Here is a 21,585-nt window from a genome sequence, read left to right on the forward strand (position 1 = left end):
GGTGATTTCTTTGTTTATTTTATATATCTCAGACTAAAGTTAGGAGAATATAATTTGCATTGCTGAAATCTTGCAAGACAGAGATTAATTTGAATATAAACGTCATATATTTTGCTCGAGATAAAAATTGTAGTACATTAGTGTACTGTACAATACTGTAGTACATTTTATAATATAAAGTTTTTCAACTGTATTTTTGGGTAGATTTACATAAATTTCTTCATTTATTTTCATCCATTTACATGCACACACCATACTAAAAGAAACGTAAAAGAAATAAATGACTTTACTGCAAAGCTGGAGTGCACATGTACTAATTTGATTATGGTACTAAAATTGTGATGTCAAGTGTGAATTATAGGTTGTTTATATTTAATTAATCAACATCTTACAAGAATCCCAGCAATGTAAATTATATTCACCCAGGTCAATTCACTGGCTTTTTATGAGAGAGAAGCTTAGTCACTTAAGAACTGATACACGCGTTAGACCTGGGCCTGTGCCAACTGTCAAACCGCTCCCCTCCCCCCACGCCCCTTCCCTCCCTCTCTCCCATCTGCCCTGCGTTGTTGGAATACTTGTAAAACAGTGAATAATTTTAATATAAACATCATGTATTTTGCACAAGAGATGAAAATTAATCACCTGTATCACATTACAGTAGTGATTTAAGAGTAAAAGTGTATACAGTCGGCCCTTAACATACGCGGGTTTAGCATACACGGATTGCCCCGCCGGAGGAATATTCTGTACATTGAAGTACATTCAAATCGCGCGCCATTCAACTCGCACGCAGCACCGCCCGCTCCCGCAACCTCACACACACACACGCATAGCTCTCCCTCACTCAGTCAGTCTCGCTGTAACCACGCTTGTGTTGACATCAGCATTGTAGTTGCAAAAATATTACATTTCCGTGAATGTATTATACCAAGCACAGTATGAATAGAATATCACTAATATAAGAGTATTTTAACCGAAAACTACTAAAAAACGAGTAACATCTTGAACATCGGAAGGTTAGGTAAAGTCTTTTGTTTTCATGTAGTTTATCCTAATTTGCATTGAAATGCATTACGTTTTAGCAAAACTACTATGGAATTGTAATATGGAATTATAATATTTTGCTGAAATGACGTACGTATTACAGTGGAAAGTGACGAAAGCAATGACTTTCGCTTTCTTTCGTTCAAAAGATGTTACCGTAATCGCTTTTCGAATGGTTTTCAGTTAAAAAACTGTTGTATTAGAATAATATTCTATCCTAATTCACTTGTGATGCAACAGTTTTTTTTAACTGAAAACCATTCGAAAAGCAATTACGGTAACATCTTTTGAACGAAAGAAAACGAAAGTCATTGTTTTCGTCACGATTTTATCCCACCTTCCACTGTAATACGTACGTCATTTCAGCAAAAATATTACATTTCCGTGAATGTAGTATATCAAGCACAGTATGAATCGAATATCATTGTAATATAACAGTATTTTAACCGAAAACTATTAAAAAAACGAGTAACATCTCTTGAACATCGGAAAGTTAGGTAAAATCTTTTGTTTTCGTCATGTATTTTATCCTATTTTACATTGAAATACATCACGTTTCAGCAAAACTACTATTTATTTCTGAGAATATATTCATTCAGGCACAGTTTAGGTAAAATATACATGTGCTGTAACGTTTTTTTAATTGAAAACGATTCAAAAAACACGTACCTTCTAGCCCTGTTCAAGGAGAAGACTGGGAGGAGCTGTTTGGTGCTTAAGACGATGACAAGGAAAATGATTTTGATGGATTTTAATGAAAATATTCAGAAAGACCCTGGCACTGTCAAGGAAAGTGGCTGCTGAAGGCTTCCAGGACATGGCAGAGGACGAGATTAGGGAGCTAATTGAAGAGCACGACACTGAGCTGACCGAGGAGGATCTACAGGAGTTAGTAGACTCAGGCAAGGAAGAGGAAGCGAAAGGGAAAGAAGAGAGCACCAAGAAATAACGTTGGAGAAGTTGGGGGAGATGACCAGGAATATTGAGGCACTGAAAAACCTGGCCTATAGTATGGACCCCTCCATGGTGCGTGCCCTGAAATTCATGCGAGGGATGGATGACGTTTTTGCTCCATACAAAAACATCATGGAAGAAATGAAAAGAAAGAGACGACAACTCCCCATTGCCATGTTCTTTGATCACCGAAGGAGAGATTTAACACCATCAATCACTGGCGGCAGTGAGGAAGCAGCTGAATCCACCGTGGCCCCCACTTCACCACCCGTTATGGAATTGAGTGACGATGAGCCCGATGATCCCCGTCCTGTCGCCGAGGATAGGTACGGTACAGTGGTCCCTCGGTTAACGAACGCCTCGGTTAACGAAATTTTGGTTAACGAACTGCCTCCCATAAGATTCTTAAATTCGGTTAACGAACAAAAATTCGGTTAACGAATTTCTTACGAACCGACCTCAACATGTTTTTGCTTGCACTGGCCGGTCAACCAGCTTTAGTATTAGTCCGCCAATACATTAATCGGTTCTAGGGCTTAAATTCCTTACTATTTTAGTAAATATCAAGAAGTTTATACTATTCAATAATTTAAAAAGTTTAATATTAACTTTTTTAGTCATTTTAACAATTATTGAACATAATTGAAGGTAAAGAAACTAGTTTCTGGCGTGCCATCCAGCCTGTTAACACACCAGACAGGCGTTAGTCTCTCTCTGTTTTCAGTGGAGGTAACATCTTGCTTGAGACTCTCTTCAACTAAACGGTTTTTTTCTGTGTTTCCAAGCAAATTATTGGTCATTTTGAAATATATTTTACATATTGACAATATATAATGCAGTGCAGTGTTGATTTAAAGAAAATAATCTTGAAATACACCAAGAGAACTAAAATTTTATGGGTGAAATGGTGCCATGGGGTGACTTTTCTTCCACCAAAATGCCTTCTCTTCTCCCTTCTCCTGCGCCCCCATTCTAATTCCCATCATCATCATCATCATCATCATCCAGGAGCCTTCTACATACACACCTCAAAGTAAGTGAACTTTTCTACCATTTTTGTTGAATTTAGGCAATTTTCGGTGAGCTGGAACCAATTACCCAAAAACCCATTGAAACAATGGTTTCGGTTAACGAACAACCTGCTGGAACGGATTGTGTTCGTTAACCGAGAGACCACTGTACAGTAAAGTGAAATTTTTATCTCTTTTTTTTAATAGCTTTTCTTGCCATGTTTATTGTTTGTAAAAATGCACAGCACAGTACAGTTCAGTACTGTACATAGGAAGTGGAGGTGCAGTTATTCACAAAACATTTGTGTTTGTTGTCGGCAGTAGTGACGGTGAGGAGGTGGAGGAGGGAGCGAGCGAGTTGGGAGGAGTGGTGACCTTGGACGCAGGAGCAGGGACGAGTGGAGATGCCAGCCAGTACATTACGGGTGTATTAATTGTTTTTATAGCTATTTTTGCATTTTAATATTAAATACTGTACATTACGTTTCAACAAAACTACCATTTATTTCTGAGAACATGGAAATGTAATATTTTTGCCGAAATGATGTACGTATTACAGTGGAAAGTGGGATAAAATTGTGACGAAAGCAATGACTTTCTCTTTCTTTCGTTCAAAAGATGTTACCGTAATCGCTTTTCGAATGGTTTTCAGTTGTGGGATTATAAGGCTAATGATAGGATAGAATATTATTGTAATACAGTATGAGTACAACAGTTTTTTAACTGAAAACCATTCGAAAAGCAATTACGGTAAAATCTTTTGAATAACGAAAGAAAGCGAAAGTCATTGTTTTCGTCATGATTTTATCCCACTTTCCACTGTAATATGTACGTCATTCCAGCAAAAATATTATATTTCCATATTTATTTCTGAGAATAAGTATATTCATTCAGTCACAGTTAAGGTAAAATATACTTGTGATGTAATATTTTAATGAAAATACGGTATCGTAGTTTTCTTTTGTTTCAAATTTAATTAACAAAGATTGATGTTTCAAATGTAATGAACAAAAATATATGTACAGTATCTATAAATAAACTTTAATAAATGAATACTTTATGTTTTACATCATCCTGTGCTACCATACCATGGATTTGGCTACTTTGGGCTTGCTATGATGACGCAAGAGATCTGCCCTGGCAACTGTACCGACACTCACAGCTGGTGGTGCGTTGGTGCATTGTTTCCATTGTTTACTGGTAGTTACTGGTAAATATTTTTCAACCTAACGAAACTATTTGGTCTTAAAAACTTGAACTACACACAGGTATATATGGTAAATAAGGACATGGGGGGCCAGGGTTTTTTTTGGGGGGGGCAGCAAAAATACGCGGATTTTTAACATCCACGGGTATCTCTGTTACGTAACCCCCGCGTATGTTAAGGGCCGACTGTATGTACGTATATAGTATTCCACATACATGTAAGTATAAATACAAAGTTTATGTGATGATTGGACAACGTCCATTTCGGTTAACGTCACGTTTCCAAGAACGTATCTAGGTCGTTAACCGGAGCATGACTGTACCTACAAATAGGCGATAAAGCAGAAAATGCCAATAAGCGTTTACATCAAGCCCTGCCACTTAGTTCCAGAACTTAATTAAAACATTTAGTGTGATACCAAAACAGCTATCACACTTGGTGGCAAATGGTGAGACGAATACTATAAACTAGTGCAGTACTCAAGCAATTATTGATGACCCAAGTGACATTTAGTGAATCATCATCAAACAAAACATTTGAAAAAAAAAAAAAAAAAAAAAGTGGACAGTGGTTAAAAACACCTGCAAAACGTGTACACAAAAATCCAGCTGTAACATAAACAATATAAAGACTTGCTGACATAGCAGTGAACCCCCCAGCACACAGCTCATGGTGACCCGAGTGGAACCAACACCAGCAGAGCCTACCCGAGTGTTGTTTTAAGTGTCCCAGCCAGCAAACAGCCAGCCAACCAGTTGCCAGCACTACAACACAGGAGTACTAGGAAGGTTGTCATCGTGGTTCCAGACAAGCAAGCAGCCTCTTGTTTAAACAATCAAGCCTCTCTAGTGCACAAGAAAGGTCAGCTCCCAGGTTGATCGCAGCAAGAAAGGTCAGCCCCCAGGTTGATCACACCAAGAAAGGTCAGCTCCCAGGTTGATCACAGCAAGAAAGGTCAGCCCCCAGGTTGATCGCCCCAAGAAAGGTCAGCCCCCAGGTTGATCGCCCCAAGAAAGGTCAGCTCCCAGGTTGATCGCTGCAAGAAAGGTCAGCCCCCAGGTTGATCGCCGCAAGACGTGTGACGTAATCCTTTGGGGGAAGATGTGCGCATACAGCAGCACGATCTGGGATAGTGTTAATGGTACAAGAAAACAACGCTTCCATCACATTCATTAATCGTCGCATTATACAAAGTGGAGGTGTTGACTGTACCAGCAAGGATAGGTAACTAACAGTTGTCCCTAGACATACTGTAGATACGGGAGCCTGTGCCACTGTTATCTCATTAGCGTAATTCAATGAACTCAAGCGACAATATCCCCCCTATTAAGTGGCCAATAAGACCTGTCCGGTGTGTCAGGAATCCAATTAGACATAGTGGGAGTCATAACACAGCCAATCCGTTTTTCTGGGTCCAGTAAACCTTTTCTGGCAGACTTCTACATTGTAAAGGCATTCTCTTTGCCATTGAATAGGTTAATCAGTCTTTCTACACTAAAGCAGAACATTAACGTTCAGCCAAGAAATCACACCATAACACATAACTGTAAAACTTACTACACAATGCAAACTTCACATCCATTGCTTATCTCGGGTGTTCATATAATAACTGCCTCGACAGGTGCGGGGGAGTCTATTGAACAGAAGCAATTAGTTAAGGAGTCACTCCCTGAAACTCCACCTAGTACCTCAAAGGACATTCAGGATGCAAGCATCAAGAACTGGACTTCAACGCCTGCTGTGTCAACTGGTGTACAACAGTTACATAGCCAGGAACTAGCTAGTATCACAGTACGATTGCCAAATGTGAGTGAAGGAACAGATGTGGTGTGTCTGAGTGAAACGCTTGTCACTTGAGTCTACCTTAAGCACAGTCAGGTCAGGTAGTGTTACAGATGCCAGATCCCCTTCTTCTCAATAGAACTGGGGGACCCATAACATTAAGAAAGGGATGTTGTTTGGGTAATTTCCTTGTTTACTACAAAGCAGTCATCACAGAACCAGTAACATTGCCAATAGGTAGAGTAACACAAGGGGAACTGACCAAGAAATCACGTATTGATGATAGATAGAGTTCATAGCTCAATATGTGAAAGTAGTCGATCATCTTCAAGGTAAACGTGATCTTTTGGAATTAATCGCCGAGTTCAAGGAAATCATAGCGTTACCTGGAGAACCCCCAGGTAAAACAACGTTGACAACCCATCACATTCCACTCAAGCCGGGCACTCACCCGATCTACATACCAGCATATCAGCTACCCCACAGCCAAAGGGCTGTAGTTGAACAAATGGTGCAAGAAATGGTGGAATAAGAGGTAATCCAACCTTCCTCATCACCATGGAACTCGCCTCTTTTCCTAGTTCCCAGGAGCGATGGAGGATGGAGACCAGTAATAGATTTTTGACGAGTCAACCAGGCAACTGTACCAGACAGGTTCCCAATGCCTGTCCTAACTGACTTACTACAGTCTCTAGGAAAAGACAAAGCAATGCTTAGTGGAGGGGAGGAGAACCAGAGGTAGGTCAAGAATGTGGAGGGAGGAGAGCTGGGGGTAGGTGTAGAATGTGGAGGGAGGAGAGCTGGGGGTAGGTGTAGAATGTGGAGGGAGAATGTGGAGGGAGGAGAGCTGGGGAATGTAGGAGTAGAATGTGGAGGGAGGAGGGGGTGGGTGTAGAATGTGGAGGGAGGAGGCGGGGTGGGTGTGTAGAATGTGGAGGGGAGGAGGAGAGCTGGGGGGTGGGTGTAGAATGAGGAGGAGAGCTAGGTAGGTGGAATGTGGAGGGAGGAGAGCTGGGGGAAGGCGTAGAATGTGGAGGGAGGAGAGCTGGGGGTAGGTGTAGAATGTGATGGGGAGGAGAGCTGGGGGTGGACCTGTTCAGCTGCAGCAACCTGCCAATATCACTTGGGCTCTCACCTTTTTCACTTCCTTTTATTATGTCTAGCTTCATCTGAAGTGTTATAGACTGCCACTTGTTGGTGGCAAAGTTCTGAGTAACACACAAAATTGCTAACCAGTGGACTGTTTGTTGCTGTTGCCAGGATGCAGAACCACCAAGCATGAGTGGAGGCCAACCACTGAACAAAGTAGTGCCGGTTTGTAAGCACCAGCAAATGGTCATAAGTCATAAATGATTTTTGTGGTGAATATATGGAATCTCATTCCCAAGTCAGGGACGCACTGCATATGTATTCATGTTAATTTTAAAATAAGGTGTCTGTTGAGTACAGTATATGCTACATTATTCTTACAACAGTGTTGGGCTAGGATTCCCAGTATCAACCATCAAAACACACGTCCAGTAAAAATCGTGAATTTCTTTCCAAGTGAGAGGCAGGCTGTAAAAAGTCACAAGTGTGTGATAATTTTGAGAAGTTTGGATAATTCTAATTGACCAAGAGCCCCAACAACACTGACTCAGATCCCGACAACACTGACTCAGCGAAAGTTGAAGATCTGTTGGGACTTGATTGGACTCACTAAATATAATAAACAAAGACAAACCCATAACTCACCTGGACTTGGACTTGGACTTGGACTTCTCCTTGGAGTGGGACCGTGAATGTGTCTTGGATCTGGACTTGGATCTGGACCTAGACTTAGATTGGGATCTCAACCGGGAACGGGATCGGGACTTAGATCGAGACTTTGAGCGTGACTTCCTCGGCCGTCTCTCTCTGGGGGAGGTTAATGGCAACAGCAAGCAGTTAGATGACAAAAAGTACAAGTAACTATGAAAAAAAAAAAAAGTTAAATGTTACACAAATTTTATAAGAAAACTTTCAGCCCTCTTCCATGAGTGTAAGCCTGGGGTGAGGGCACTCTGTACTATCTGTGTGAGTCTTGGTATAAACTAACAGTCAGGGTAAAGACACAAGCAAGGTATCCAACGTACAGATGTGAGAGGGGTTGGTAGGTTAAATGTCACCTGTATCACATAACTGTACTCTCTCTCTCTCTCTCCTTCTCCCATACTTACAGCAGAGTGGCATTTACTGAATCTTCCTCCAAAATTATAACAGAAAAAAATTGCAATAAGCTATCATCTTCATTGTGAGAGTAGAAGATAAAATATGGCAGTTATTTACAATTGAAGAACATAAATTATTATAATGAGTGGAGTAAGAAGATTCCCCAAGGTGCATACAGTATACTTGGAAGCATGAGAGAGAGTGACACTGGGAGTTATGATGAACATGTTAAAGTGTGATGTGTATAAGACAGGGAGGAATGATCATAGACAAACATGAACCTTGACACTGTATATTTCACATATTACTGTTCAAGAGCTCTATAACATGATAACCTGCACACTAATGTATCTAAAATAGGTTATTGTACTGCAGTTATAATGATAAACAATATTCATGTTGGGTACAGTACTGTCCTCTCACTACAGTAAAACAAGGGGAGACTTGCCCTTATGCCTCATGTTAGAAGCTGCAATACTGTACTATTGAGTGTTACTGTTTGTTTACAAACGCAATGTTTCGGAGTACTGCAGTATGGTGTAGAGAAACTCTCTTCTCTGTTCTGTACTGTACTGTCACAGACCTGGTGGCCAAGACTTCCTCAAACTGTTAGGTGTTAAACATTTCACTTTGCTTATCTTCAACACAGTAAAGTATTACTATGTGAGAGTAAGCCTTTGTATACTATATTACTCTACAACAAGAACAGCCATGTTTCATAATTATGGGTCAAATAATAAGTTGCTTGTATGAGCTACAATATATACCTACACACAATGACCACATCTGCTCACTATTATGATTTATTAGACTTTATGAAATACTCAAGAAAATTACCATAAAACAGTGATCATCAGGATCTAAATAATGTTTTACCAACTTTTATTCCAGTTATATTAGTATTGTTGAAATCTTTTTAAAAAGTTTAAGGTGTATCTAGATGACTGTAGCTGAGGAACCCGGAACTGAACTTTATCCCCCCCCCCTCCATGAAATCTTCTGAAGTTCAAATAATAATAACAGGTTTGAAGGAATCTCCACTGTTTGTACAGTGACAGTACTTTACTCTTACTTAAAAAGAGATGTCTCAAAAAAAAAAAAAAAACCTGTGGGTGCACTCGTTATAATGAAGGAGGTCGCTACGTGTCATTACCAGATCATTCAAGGTAAATTTGGTGACTAACATGATACAGTATTGTTGGACCAAGAAATGTCAAGGAGCTAGTCTGAAGAATAACAAAGAGCTCTGTTAGATGATCAGACCCATGGGATTCTATACAACACTGTACTTCAAGATGTTCTGCATTACAGGTCACAGCAACTTATATTTCTCTCTCACAATTTTAACCACTATAATACCAGGGGCATAGTATACAATCTTGTTGAGTTCAAGGTACTTTATTACCCAGAATTTTCCAGAATATATTTGTCAATACTGTAACTATAGGAGAGTAATGCTGTGCTATCATGCTAGCCTGATCTTTTAACATCCACATCTCAAATGTCAGTTTTATGCTTATGTTCCTTCTATATAATGGAGGCCTTAAATACTGACTAACCCAGAGAATGAATCTAAAGTGATGAAGATGATGAATGTTAATGTTTTACTATAATCTAACAGTTATTCTTTTGTGAGAATGTAACCTCTACTTCACCAAAGCATTATGTTGACATCTCATACAGGGTGTTTGGTGATACAGGCATTACATGTGAGGTAGTAAGATGTGCAACAGGCACCCAGCTCCACTCTAGGCTTCTATATAAGGAATTTAGGTGTGTCAAACATTACCACTGTTAATTATCAAACACTTCATATGCACTTAGCTAAGATAACAATCTCACACTGCACAGCTCCCTTATATACCGGGCGTGGTAGTACTGTACTGTAAAACAACTAACCTAGAATGTGAACGACTGCGTGACCGAGACGGGGAGCGAGATCGAGACCGTGAACGGGAACGTGACCTGGTCTTGGATCGGGAACGAGACCTTGATCGGCTTCGGGAACGGGACCTGAAATTGTAAATATACTGTATTAGTCGTCAACACAAAAGAAACTAGGTAGTGGCAATGCCTGAAAGACAGACAATATGATACCTTATGGCCAAAATAAAGTTTAGCCTTACACTAGATGTACATTCTCAAGTAAAAACTAGTAACAGTCAGATATGATCCAAAAAACTTTATACGTATGTAATACAATCAAATAATACTAAATTATTTTACACACACATACAAAACAGCACAAGTGTATTTCAAAGGTAAAAATCACTCATAAGTCACAATAACAATACAACTCCCGTATTTTATGACATATAAGACGCACCCCCCCATTTTAGCCACAGTTTTCTTAAGATAGTTTGTCGCCTGTTACCGAATAAGGTGATTTAATTTTTGTCTGACTGCCCTGATTTAAATTTGTGTTATGCTGGGTTGCCTAACTAAGAGATTCTGTAACTTCAACAGAGATTAATCAAATACAGTGACCCCTCGGTTAACGAACTCAATCCGTTCCAGAAGGTCGTTCGTTAACCGAAAAGTTCGTTAACCGAAACCATTGTTTCAATGGGTTTTTGGGTAATTGGTTCCAGCTCACCGAAAATTTCCTAAATTCAACAAAATTGGTAGAAAAGTTCACTTACTCTTAGGTGTGTATGTAGAAGGCTCCTGGATGATGATGATGATGATGGGATTTACAATGGGGGTGGAGGAGAAGGAAGAAGAGAAGGCATTGGGGTGGAAGAGAAGTCACCCCATGGTGCCATTTCACCCATAAAATTTTAGCTCTCTTGGTGTAATTCAAGATTATTTTCTTTAAATCAACACTGCACTGCATTATATATTGTCAATATGTAAAATATATTTCAAAATGACCAATAATTTGCTTGGAAACACAGAAAAAAAGCATTTAGTTGAAGAGAGACTCAAGTAAGATGTTACCTCCAGTGAAAACAGAGAGAGACTAATGCCTGTTTGCTGTGTTAAGAGGCTGGATGCCGCGCATTAAACTAGTGACTTTACCTTCAATTATGTTCAATAATTGTTAAAATGATTAAAAAATTGAATATTTAACTTTTAAAATTATTGAATAGTATAAACTTCTTGATATTTACTAAAATAGTAAGGAATTTAAGCCCTAGAACCGATTAATGTATTGGCGGACTGATACTAAAGTTGGTTGCCCGGTCAGTGCAATCGAAAACATGTTGAGGTCGGTTCGTAAGAAATTCGTTAACCGAATTTTTGTTCGTTAACCGAATTGAAGATCCTTATGGAAGGCAGTTCGTTAACCGAAATTTCGTTAACCGAGGCGTTCGTTAAACGAGGGGTCACTGTATATTTTGAGGGAAAAAAAAGTAAGAAATTTTACAAAAAAGCTTACCATTCTATAACTGCACTTTTTCCTTACTTTCCATCATATATGTCTGAAAAATGGTCCCTGTAATGACCATACCCACACCTACATTTTGTATTACCAACATTTGACCTAACCATTTTTGTTGATGTGGCAAACAAGCACTAAATAGGGGCAAAAAATATTGGGAAATTTTAAATAAAAAACTCTCACTCCATACTTAATCGAGATACAATAAGTCCTCGCTTAACATCGGCCCGCTTAACATTGTTTCGGTACTAGGTCGTTTTGCGTCGTCACGGACTACTTTCTACGGTACATCACCCGCTCTTGTCTGGCCGCGTGACGCTCTCTCGGCTTGGCGCGCTGCCCTCACTCGCAGAATGTCACAGCGACGCCAAGCTAGTCTCTGTTACGACTTCATATTATTCGTATGTGCTTAAGTGCTTTTGCTCTAAAACTGTACTCTAACCATTCGAAATGGCTTCCAAGTGCCCATCAAGTGCTACTGATGCTAGTGTAGTGAAGAGGCAACGTAAGACCATTACCCTTGCTATGAAAATGGATGTATTAACCCAATTTGAAAAAGGGGAATGTGCTGTGGACTGAGCCGCTGTGCTTGGTCCAACCCTCACAACGGTGAGTACTATCCTGACCAACGCTGACAAGATTAAGGTTAGTGCTGGAAGTGGTTCTTCTCCGAGTGCTACTAAGATGACTCGTACTAGAAGCACTGTGATAGAGAAGGTGGAAAAGGTGTTGGCAATGTGGATGGAGGACCAGAATCAAAGCAATGCCCCTGTGAGCCTTATGGTTATCCAGCATAAGGCCAGATCCCAGTTTGACGACATAAAGGAAGAAGAGGGTGAAGGATCGAAGGAAGAGACCTTTACAGCCAGCCGAGGCTGGTTTCAACGATTTAAGCGCAGGTATGACTTCCACAATATTAAGATGACTGGTGAAGCTGCCAGTTCAGATACGGTTGCTGCCGAGACATTCCCGCCAGAATTCAAACGGATTATCCAGGAAGGAGGCTACTCACCGAAGCAAGTCTTCAATGTGGATGAGACTGGGCTCTTTTGGAAGAGGATGCCTGAGAAGACCTATATCTCCAAAGAGGAGAAAAGAGCGCCAGGTTTTAAAGCGGCAAAAGACTGCTTTATCTATTTTATATGGGGAAAATTGATCCGCTTAACGTTGTTTCGTATAACTTCGCATTTTCAGGAACGTAACCCCGACGTTAAGCGAGGACTTACTGTATCACGAATTTTGCCAATCCCAAAAATCCGTCTTTTATTTCTCTTTATAAAGTTATCTTCATTTTTAATATTGGATGAAAAATAATGGAGTATTGTCCACTCCCACTGTTCTTTCGCCTAATCACTTCTAATTTTACATCTATACTATAGCTAATGTGCTTCTCTTTGAGTACTGCACCACCCTGTTTGGGTTGGGAACTAATGGTTACAAAAATGATAAAATAATTCGCCACAACATGCACGAAGACACGACAGAGGCAAGAGTAAACCTAACACAGCACCGGTCTGGATGAAACAAAGCGGGAGACTGGTGTGGGGACACGTGTGTGCATGCATGACGCCAGGAAGAGGTTGAAATTTCAAACACCTCAGCTAAAAATCCAAAGATTTTATCCAGAGTTTTGGAGTAGATTTTGAATGGAATCAACTTAAATGTGGGGACTTTTTACGTGGATGGTCACAAAAAGTTGACCACTTAACTGCAAAACCAGAAAGTGAATACTCTTATAACAAGGACCTCCTGTACTGAACTGTGCTCACTACATGTTCCCTTATACTCTTATAACAAGGACCTCCTGTACTGAACTGCACTCACTACATGTTCCCTTATACTCTTATAACAAGGACCTCCTGTACTGAACTGCACTCACTACATGTTCCCTTATACTCTTATAACAAGGACCTCCTGTACTGAACTGCACTCACTACATGTTCCCTTATACTCTTATAACAAGGACCTCCTGTACTGAACTGTGCTCACTACATGTTCCCTTATACTCTTATAACAAGGACCTCCTGTACTGAACTGCACTCACTACACGTTCCCTTATACTCTTATAACAAGGACCTCCTGTACTGAACTGTGCTCACTACATGTTCCCTCACTTTCAGGTACAAGTTAAACACATGGCAGTTTTTTGGGTAATTACTTGACACAAAGCAGCACTACGGACTAGAAGCATGTAGAGTACAGTACAGTACAACCAGGCTGATGTATGATGAGTGACATGGAACCTAAGAGACTAATACTGTAAACATTTCCTTAAAAGATTGTCACATTACTTAGTGTTTATTTCATTAAGACGCCATTACTCGAGACATTATTTTTTTCAATACTCGAGTTTACATTCAGTAGCCATTATAGATAAACCTCCGCCAAAACGTTACCACAATATTCCTGCAGGCAGTAAACATGCTGTCATCGCCACAAGATGACTTAACTGTACCCAAGTTCATACGTATAAACACTAAACCAGCCAAGTAAAAATGTTGGCCACCTACAATGTGGGATGGTTTCTGTTCTCCTTTAAGCCACTACATACGGGGACCATTGAAATACTTCATGAAGAATTTACATCCATAATTATGCAAACTAAAGGAAAAATGGAGCCAACAATTGTATTTATGTCGATCCTTGGGAGAAATTCATAAGATAATGTGCTCGGTCCTGAACAATTGTATAAAATCTGTATTTTACTGCATACAAACGTGTGTGGTTGACAGACAAGAGGATGGTTTCTTTTTTGATTCCTAAACAGGCAGTTCATGAGTGACAAATGCACAACTTAAGAATGGAATCCCAAGTTTTTCACTATTTGTTATGTATGAGATACAGTGAACCCTCGAAGATCCGGACCCTATAAATCCGGATTTCGGAAGATTCAGACAAAATTTGAGGGGTTCTGGGCTAAGAAGCCTCCCTAAGAAGCATTCCCAAAACAGAGCAAAGAACATTTTAGGCCTGTGGTTGCTGGTTGACCAGTCAGCAGAGCATGCAGTTCGGTTCGGTAAGATTGATTTATCGTATTGTGTACCAAAGGAAAAATACCGGGCCGTAATTTCGTACCGTACCTCAGATATACAGTCTGCGCGGAATGTTAGATCGTGTGCTGAAAAAATATTGATATTTACGATTATGTTATATAAATAAAATCAAGTAACACTTTCCACTTCGATTAATACTTTGTAGTGTTTCCTCTGCGCTTCAGACAGTCTTTTAGTCTTCGAGGAACACTGTCAGCAAGGTTTTACAAGAGGTCAGGTGGCAAGTTAGCCCAGGTATCCTTGATGGCTGCCTCTAGCTTCGGGATTGATGATGTGTCAGCGTCGCGCAGACGACGCTTAACAATGGACCACAAATTTTCTATTGGGTTAAGATCTGGGCTACTGCCAGGCGAGTCAGTAAAGAAAGGTACCTCACAGTCTTTGGGCCACTGTATGACACTTTTAGCAGCATGGCATGGGGCACCGTCCTGCATGAAAAGGCTTGCCTTAGCTTTATCAAATGATTCAGGTAAGAAATCACTGAGCAGTTCAAGATAGTTGTACTGATTCATCATACGGTTCTTAGAGAGGATTATTAGTTCACCAACACCATAATACGTAAAGGAAGCCCAAACCATAAGCGAGGCAGGGTGCTTAACAGTGTACTGTGGGAGGTGCGCGTCTGGGTGGGGCGGGGCGGTACACCCTCCCTCCATTACTCCCAGTCACAGAAAACGTAGCCTCATCCGACCATAATACACTCCTCCATGTCTCTAAATCCCACACTTCATATTTCTTGCAAAATTTCACTCTATTTTCCTTCTGTCTCTTTGTCAACAGAGGTTTACGGCGGGCACGAAAGCTCTTAAATCCCAGGTCATCGTGCAGGGCTTGTTGAACACAACGTAACAAGACGCGACTCAAAAGACGGAGGTTTCTCTCTTTCACTTCACGTGCTGTGAGTGAGGGATTGGACCGAACTTGTCGAGAAATAACCTTAAGTGTCCGTGGAGACAATAATTTAGGCCTACCAGACTTAGGTAATGGAGCTGGTAACTCGTCCTCTCCAAGGTCACGGAAACGTTTGACAAGATTTTGAACAACTCGTAATGCCACACCAGTCTGAGCCAATATTTCTCTCAGTACATGGTTCGCTTTGTACAATGCAATCACTGCTGCAATATCGTCTCTTGTAGTAACCCTCCTGGACAACTCTGATGGCCACTATGTCGGGTTAATGCACCTCAAACTAGACAAAACATGGCCACATGGCACGAGAACCCGCACAATAAATATTCCCCTCACAGCTGCCAGAGGCGCACTGACTACAAGCCGTGACGTGTTCTCAGTTGTCAAATGTCAGCACTTGCCAACAAACCAAGCGTTTTGACATCTCGCATCCCAGGACAGGCTTCACAATATATGATCTTATTTTTGCGAGAACTTAGTTCGTCGGCCCTATCGCGACTTAACATTCCACACAGACTGTACCTCCGTACAGTACCTCAGATATACCTCCGTACAGTACCTCAGATATACCTCCGTACAGTACCTCAGATATACCTCCGTACAGTACCTCAGATATACCTCCGTACAGTACCTCAGATATACCTTCGTATAGTACCTCAGATATACCTTCGTGCCGTACCCGATATACCTTCGTGCCGTACTAGTACGATAAAATATGGTACCGTAATTTTGTACCCCCAAACAAAATGTAGCCCAATTTAAGGTGTAACAAATTAACATTAGTATTTTATTCTTAACATAATATTTAATATTCTAACATATTAATGCAAAATTACACATTTTATTTAATTTTTTGTCCCTAGCCCACAAAAACTACATATATTATGTGTTGCAATGCAATATCATTATAGCAACAATAATTATTGTTATTGCTGTTTGTAGTATTATTACACTGATAAGAATATATAAATAAAGACAAACTTTCGATGCTTTACCTTTAAAAACAGAAGCCTTAAACATTGCTAGAGTCAGCCTGACTGACTGTGCATCGTACGACGTCAGACTCGGGAAAGAGAATGTATCTGTCTGTGTGTGTGTGAAAGCCTGGCAGAAGCAATGTAATTTTGTGGGTCTCACTGGCTCACTGAGAGAAGCCGGATCTGACCTGACCCGACCTCACGGCTTCACCTGACCAAACCTGAAAGCTGGAGCACACCTACATCGCCCCAAGCTATTGTCCCAGCCAGCCAACATTTCAAGGGAGCGGCTTGATTCAAAATGGTACGATAAAAGTACAAAAAATTAATTGTACTTTTGTACCGTGCCGAACTTTGAAAAAAATATCGAACCAAACTTTTATCACCCTAATAACCGTACTGTACTGCATGCTCTGCCAGTCGGTTGCGCTGGACACAGGTGCCCGAGGAGATGGGAAACAAACAGTTGTCAATTGTTGTGTGTGTGGGATATTTCATTTACTCTAGTAATGATACAATGTTTCTTACTATGTTAACGTACGTAAATTCATGGTTTATATAATTTATCACTGTGCCCGTCACCGTTTTCAAATTGGACTACAAGATATGTATTCCTCCCATATGTATTTCTATCGTAAACCTGGCAACGGGTGCAGGTAAGGGGAGCGAGTGACTGCTAGTTGAGAGTTGTGTACACTTACCTCTCCCCCTCTCTGCCATATTAAACTGGATGAACTGTTATTATTAGTGTTTACTGATATAATAGTGCTTAATAGTGATTAATAATGGCATTGTTGCCAGGTTAAACTCACCACTATAACCACCAGGCTACTGGGCCAAGCTGTCAGGTGTTATGGTTGTTTTTCAACTCGTATTTTCTGGTAGACAAACATAACTTTCTTCATTTATTTTTACTCAGTTACGTACACACCATCCTACATACATATTGTGAAAAGAGTAAAAGAAATAATTGTCATATGGGCAAACTTGTACTCAAATGTACTAAGTTTATTAATACCATTTTTATGCCTAGTGCAAACTATGTGGTGTTTGTAATAAAATTAATCACTATCTTACAAGAATTCCAGCAATGTAAGTTATATTCTGCCAAGTCAATTCAGTGAAATTTTGTAAAGGAAAAACTTAAACTCCTATTTGACTGATAACTATGCCCTTTGTAATCTCCCCACCCTGCTGTCAATACCTCACCTCACCTCCTACCTTCCTCCCAGCCAGGGTGAAGGTAGTTTTAGGCTTAAAGTTTTTTTCTTATAAAATGTCACAGACTAAACTTAGCGGAATATTACTTACATTGCTGGAATCCTTGCAAGATAGTGAATCATTTTAGTATTAACATCACATAATTTGCACAAGAGATAAAAATTTTAGTCCTTTAGTGTAGTACATTTGAGTACAAAGTGAGTACAGTAATATGTTGCTCAAAATTATGGCTTTTCACAGGTAAAAGTCTGTATAACTAACCCCAGTGGTCTGGATAATATGTACTGTATTTTTGGTATTTTTTATATAATTATTTATCGTTTTTATACATTTAGTTCATTCACCGGATGATTCTGACAATCGGCTTCTCCGGACAGGTGGTCCACCCTTTTAATCCGGATCTTCGAGGGTTCACTGTACTATTGTTGTTTTGTATAGGCAGGTTTGTTTTAACCCAAGCTATGGAATTAACAGTGTTCTGACTTACAAAGGTCCACAAACATAACCGGTTCATAACTTGGGGACTGTTAGTCATCAAAGACTACACATCAGTAAATGTGGTTCTGTATTATTTTAGCCCATACCAATTAAACTGTAACTCAGTATTCATACTTCAACCGACATAAACTTCCAAAATGATACATTAGATATTATCCAGGCATTTAACTGACCTGGAGCGTGAACGAGACCTGGATCTGGATCTCGAGGAAGACCTGGAGTGTGATTTGCGTTGTCTTCGTGCTGAGTCATTAAGCAGGCGGATGCGTCGACCATGGAGCTCCTTGCCATCCAGCTTGTTGATGGCTCCCTTCATGTCAGCATAAGTGGCAAACTCTACAACCCTACAAGGAGAAATACACCACTGTACTGTACTGTACTCTTTTAGTTTCATTCAGAGAAAAAAATTAAATCTTGCTAATTCATGCAATTCTGGTCATTTAAATATTTTTCTGGATGAATCAACTGACAGCCATATTGTGTTTGTGTGAGCCCACCTGCTCAGCAATGTTTTACAGCCATTTTTCACACTTGCCTGGGTTAGCCAAGACTACTTTATGGTAGCTGCTGGGTAAAAAACACAATGGAATATTGTTACCCCACTCACCACCACAAACCCAGGGTTTTATCCAACAGCTGGCATCAAGTAATTGAGGGTAACCTGTACAAATGTGGAAAATGGTTGAAAACAATAATCATGAGCATAAGAAGGAAGACCAAGGACAAGAGATATTGTACAGAAATCATAAAGTCTGTATGATTGTAAGTCCAGTTGGTCATAGGTGAGTACAGGGACACAGGAGCCACAAGGAGAAGAAACATTCATGGTAAGAATTGGCGTACAGTAATTAGTTAAAATCCCATTATACATTTTGTTCAGTACTAATGTGTGGGAGTCTTAACCACCTATGTATGTATGTATGTATGTATGTATGTATGTATGTATGTATGTATGTATGTATGTGTGTGTGTGTGTGTGTGTGTGTGTGTGTGTGTGTGTGCGTGTGTGTGTGTGTGTGTGTGCGTGTGTGTGCAAAGTAGCTATGTCAATCATCTGTGTTATGCATGTTGACAATCACCCAACACTGTGACTCTGGTAGTGGGATAAGGTTACCTATACACTGAACCTTGTGTACTTTATATCATATTGCTCTGGGTAGATCATATTAACCTGATACAGCATATAGAATTATCCCAATGTACTGGAATTACATACCTCACAGTGTTGGATGTTTGCCACAACTCACCTCACAATCAGAGAAATATTTGTGACTTATAAATGACTTGTGTTCTGGAGTTTGATAATGGAAGAATAGCATGATGGAAAAGCAGTAATGATGATGCCTCTCACAACTATGTCCCAGGTTCGATCCTTGGCCCAGGACATATGTTAGGTGGGTATTATCCAACGTGACCAGACCAAACATGACAGGTTTTTTCTCTCTCATCAAGTTTTAGCCCAGTGTGAGTGAAAGAAATTAATGTAAACATTGGTACTCCCTTTATAAAATCAGGTCTTCTTTTCCAATCATGACTTCCAATTGTAACAGTAGCATAAAGTGCACCGACTCTCTCTCCCACACCCGTATCTCACATTATGGGTGTATATGCAAGTGGTAAAAATAGTTTATTGATTGTAATGCAGTGAGTCATAAAACTTGCATGAGGACAACACAAGAAGTTGAGGAGGAACAAAATTCTTCCCTGCAGTCTAGAGTCTGTTGCCACAATAATGGGTGCTCTCAGCCATGAATCTTTAACACAAAATACTTGTAAACAAAGTTGGACTTTACCCTTCATTTCTCCTGTGCTTGTGGGCATCAGCATAGGTAACTTCCCCTGCTTGACGCATGAAGTCTTTGAGATCCTGCCGATGGAAACCTTATGTTAATTTAAATTACCAGAGAGACCTGTGAGTGTGTGTATTTTTTTTTTACACAATATAAATACCTAAGGATTGATAAAATTAATTAGAAAAAAAATCTTAAGATTGTGCTATATTAAAAATCTAATTATGAATGAACCATGTCATAGTGAAAAAGTTTTCTGTTGCATCCAAATTAACAGCTGTTTAAAACAAAACATGACTTACAATAATAATAAGCATAACAAAAACAATAAAAATAAAAGAGGCACCATATAAAGTACATTTAGACCTAGCTTTAAGAAGAAACATAGTTAAAGAGTGAGTATATAGTACTCACTCGATGTCTAGTAATGCTCCTGAAATGAAGAGACACACATATAACACCACAAAGAAAGGCATTCACATTATGAAAGAATTATGCCACAATTATTTCTCTAAAATAAATGCTGGACTGACAACATTTAAGGGCAATTTTCATAATCCCAACTCTAGGAATGCTACATACTTTAAATGCCAATTCAGCAGTCCAGTCTAGTACCCTGATTTACCTGTCCTGGTTATGGGGATCAGTAATTCAAGGGAAATGCGGAGTCGTTACTCAACAGCGCGAGGTCGCCTGCACCCACTACCGCGAGGCCAACCTCCGTCAGCAACGGGCCAACATCTGCCATCACTTGGCCCCGGCAAAGGGCCACCCCTAAGATGCAATTAACCCTGGTGGAGGGGGGATTAACCCACCCTCCACCAGAGCTACAGGTACACAGATGATGTGCAGAGCAGCTACAACAGCCTCAGTACAAGGCCGTACAGAAGACAGACAGTCAAGGTATTATCTCATTTTGTGTGGTCAGGTAAGGAAAGGCTGGCTTGAGCTGGCTCGCGTGTTCCAACTCAGGATGGTCCTAGGATCTGGCCAGCACGACACTGCGCGTCCATCCTCCTCCTTCAAGCCTCAAGCTACGACCTCTCGTTCTCTCTCTTACGTTGTCTTAAAAAGACATTTTATGATTAGCAGCATCTTTAGAAGGCTACTAATGAAGTGCATGTCTATATGACCCCTTAACAACATTGGCTGCAAACTTCACAATGTTTTTTGAAGGCATTATTGTATAAAAATAATAATAATAAAAAAAACAATTACAGTACTATTCAATATGCTGTCATCTGGATGTAGTTTTGCCTCATGGGTTATACAAGGTCAAATCAGCCTATGTGGTAGCTCTTATGACTTGAAATATTGATAAACTGTAGGTTTAAAAATGTTTATTTATGAACCATTCAAAACTGATTAAGTTTGGTGTAACAAATTCATTCATATACTGTACTTATTCTTTGAAGGGTCCAGGGGTAAAAACTGATGTCATACATTATGCAACTGTGTAAGCACACCACCCTTCACTGAGTACTGTACTGTACTGTACTGTACATGGATTTACATAGTGGTGAATCAATAAAAATGTACTACATTTTTTTGTTATGGTTCCC

General features: G+C 40.0%; 1 protein-coding gene across 4 annotated transcripts in view; it reads right to left on the reverse strand.

Moving 5' to 3' along the window:
• The window catches only part of LOC121867916 (serine/arginine-rich splicing factor 4-like), a 74,472-nt gene that overhangs the window by 2,795 nt on the left and 50,092 nt on the right, over nt 1-21,585 (reverse strand). For 3 of the 4 annotated variants that reach the window (XM_042368055.1, XM_042368053.1, XM_042368054.1), the window contains 4 exons: nt 20,027-20,105; nt 18,407-18,577; nt 10,090-10,203; nt 7,735-7,896 (listed from right to left, as the gene is read on the reverse strand). In XM_042368055.1, coding sequence (XP_042223989.1) covers nt 7,735-7,896; nt 10,090-10,203; nt 18,407-18,577; nt 20,027-20,105 — 526 coding nt within the window. The remainder of the gene's footprint in view (nt 1-7,734; nt 7,897-10,089; nt 10,204-18,406; nt 18,578-20,026; nt 20,106-21,585) is intronic. The other variant, XM_042368056.1, reaches the window with a different exon arrangement.

Source organism: Homarus americanus, unplaced genomic scaffold (genome assembly GCF_018991925.1).
Source record: "Homarus americanus isolate GMGI-L3 unplaced genomic scaffold, GMGI_Hamer_2.0 scaffold37032, whole genome shotgun sequence".
NCBI classification, from domain to species: Eukaryota; Metazoa; Arthropoda; class Malacostraca; order Decapoda; family Nephropidae; genus Homarus; species Homarus americanus.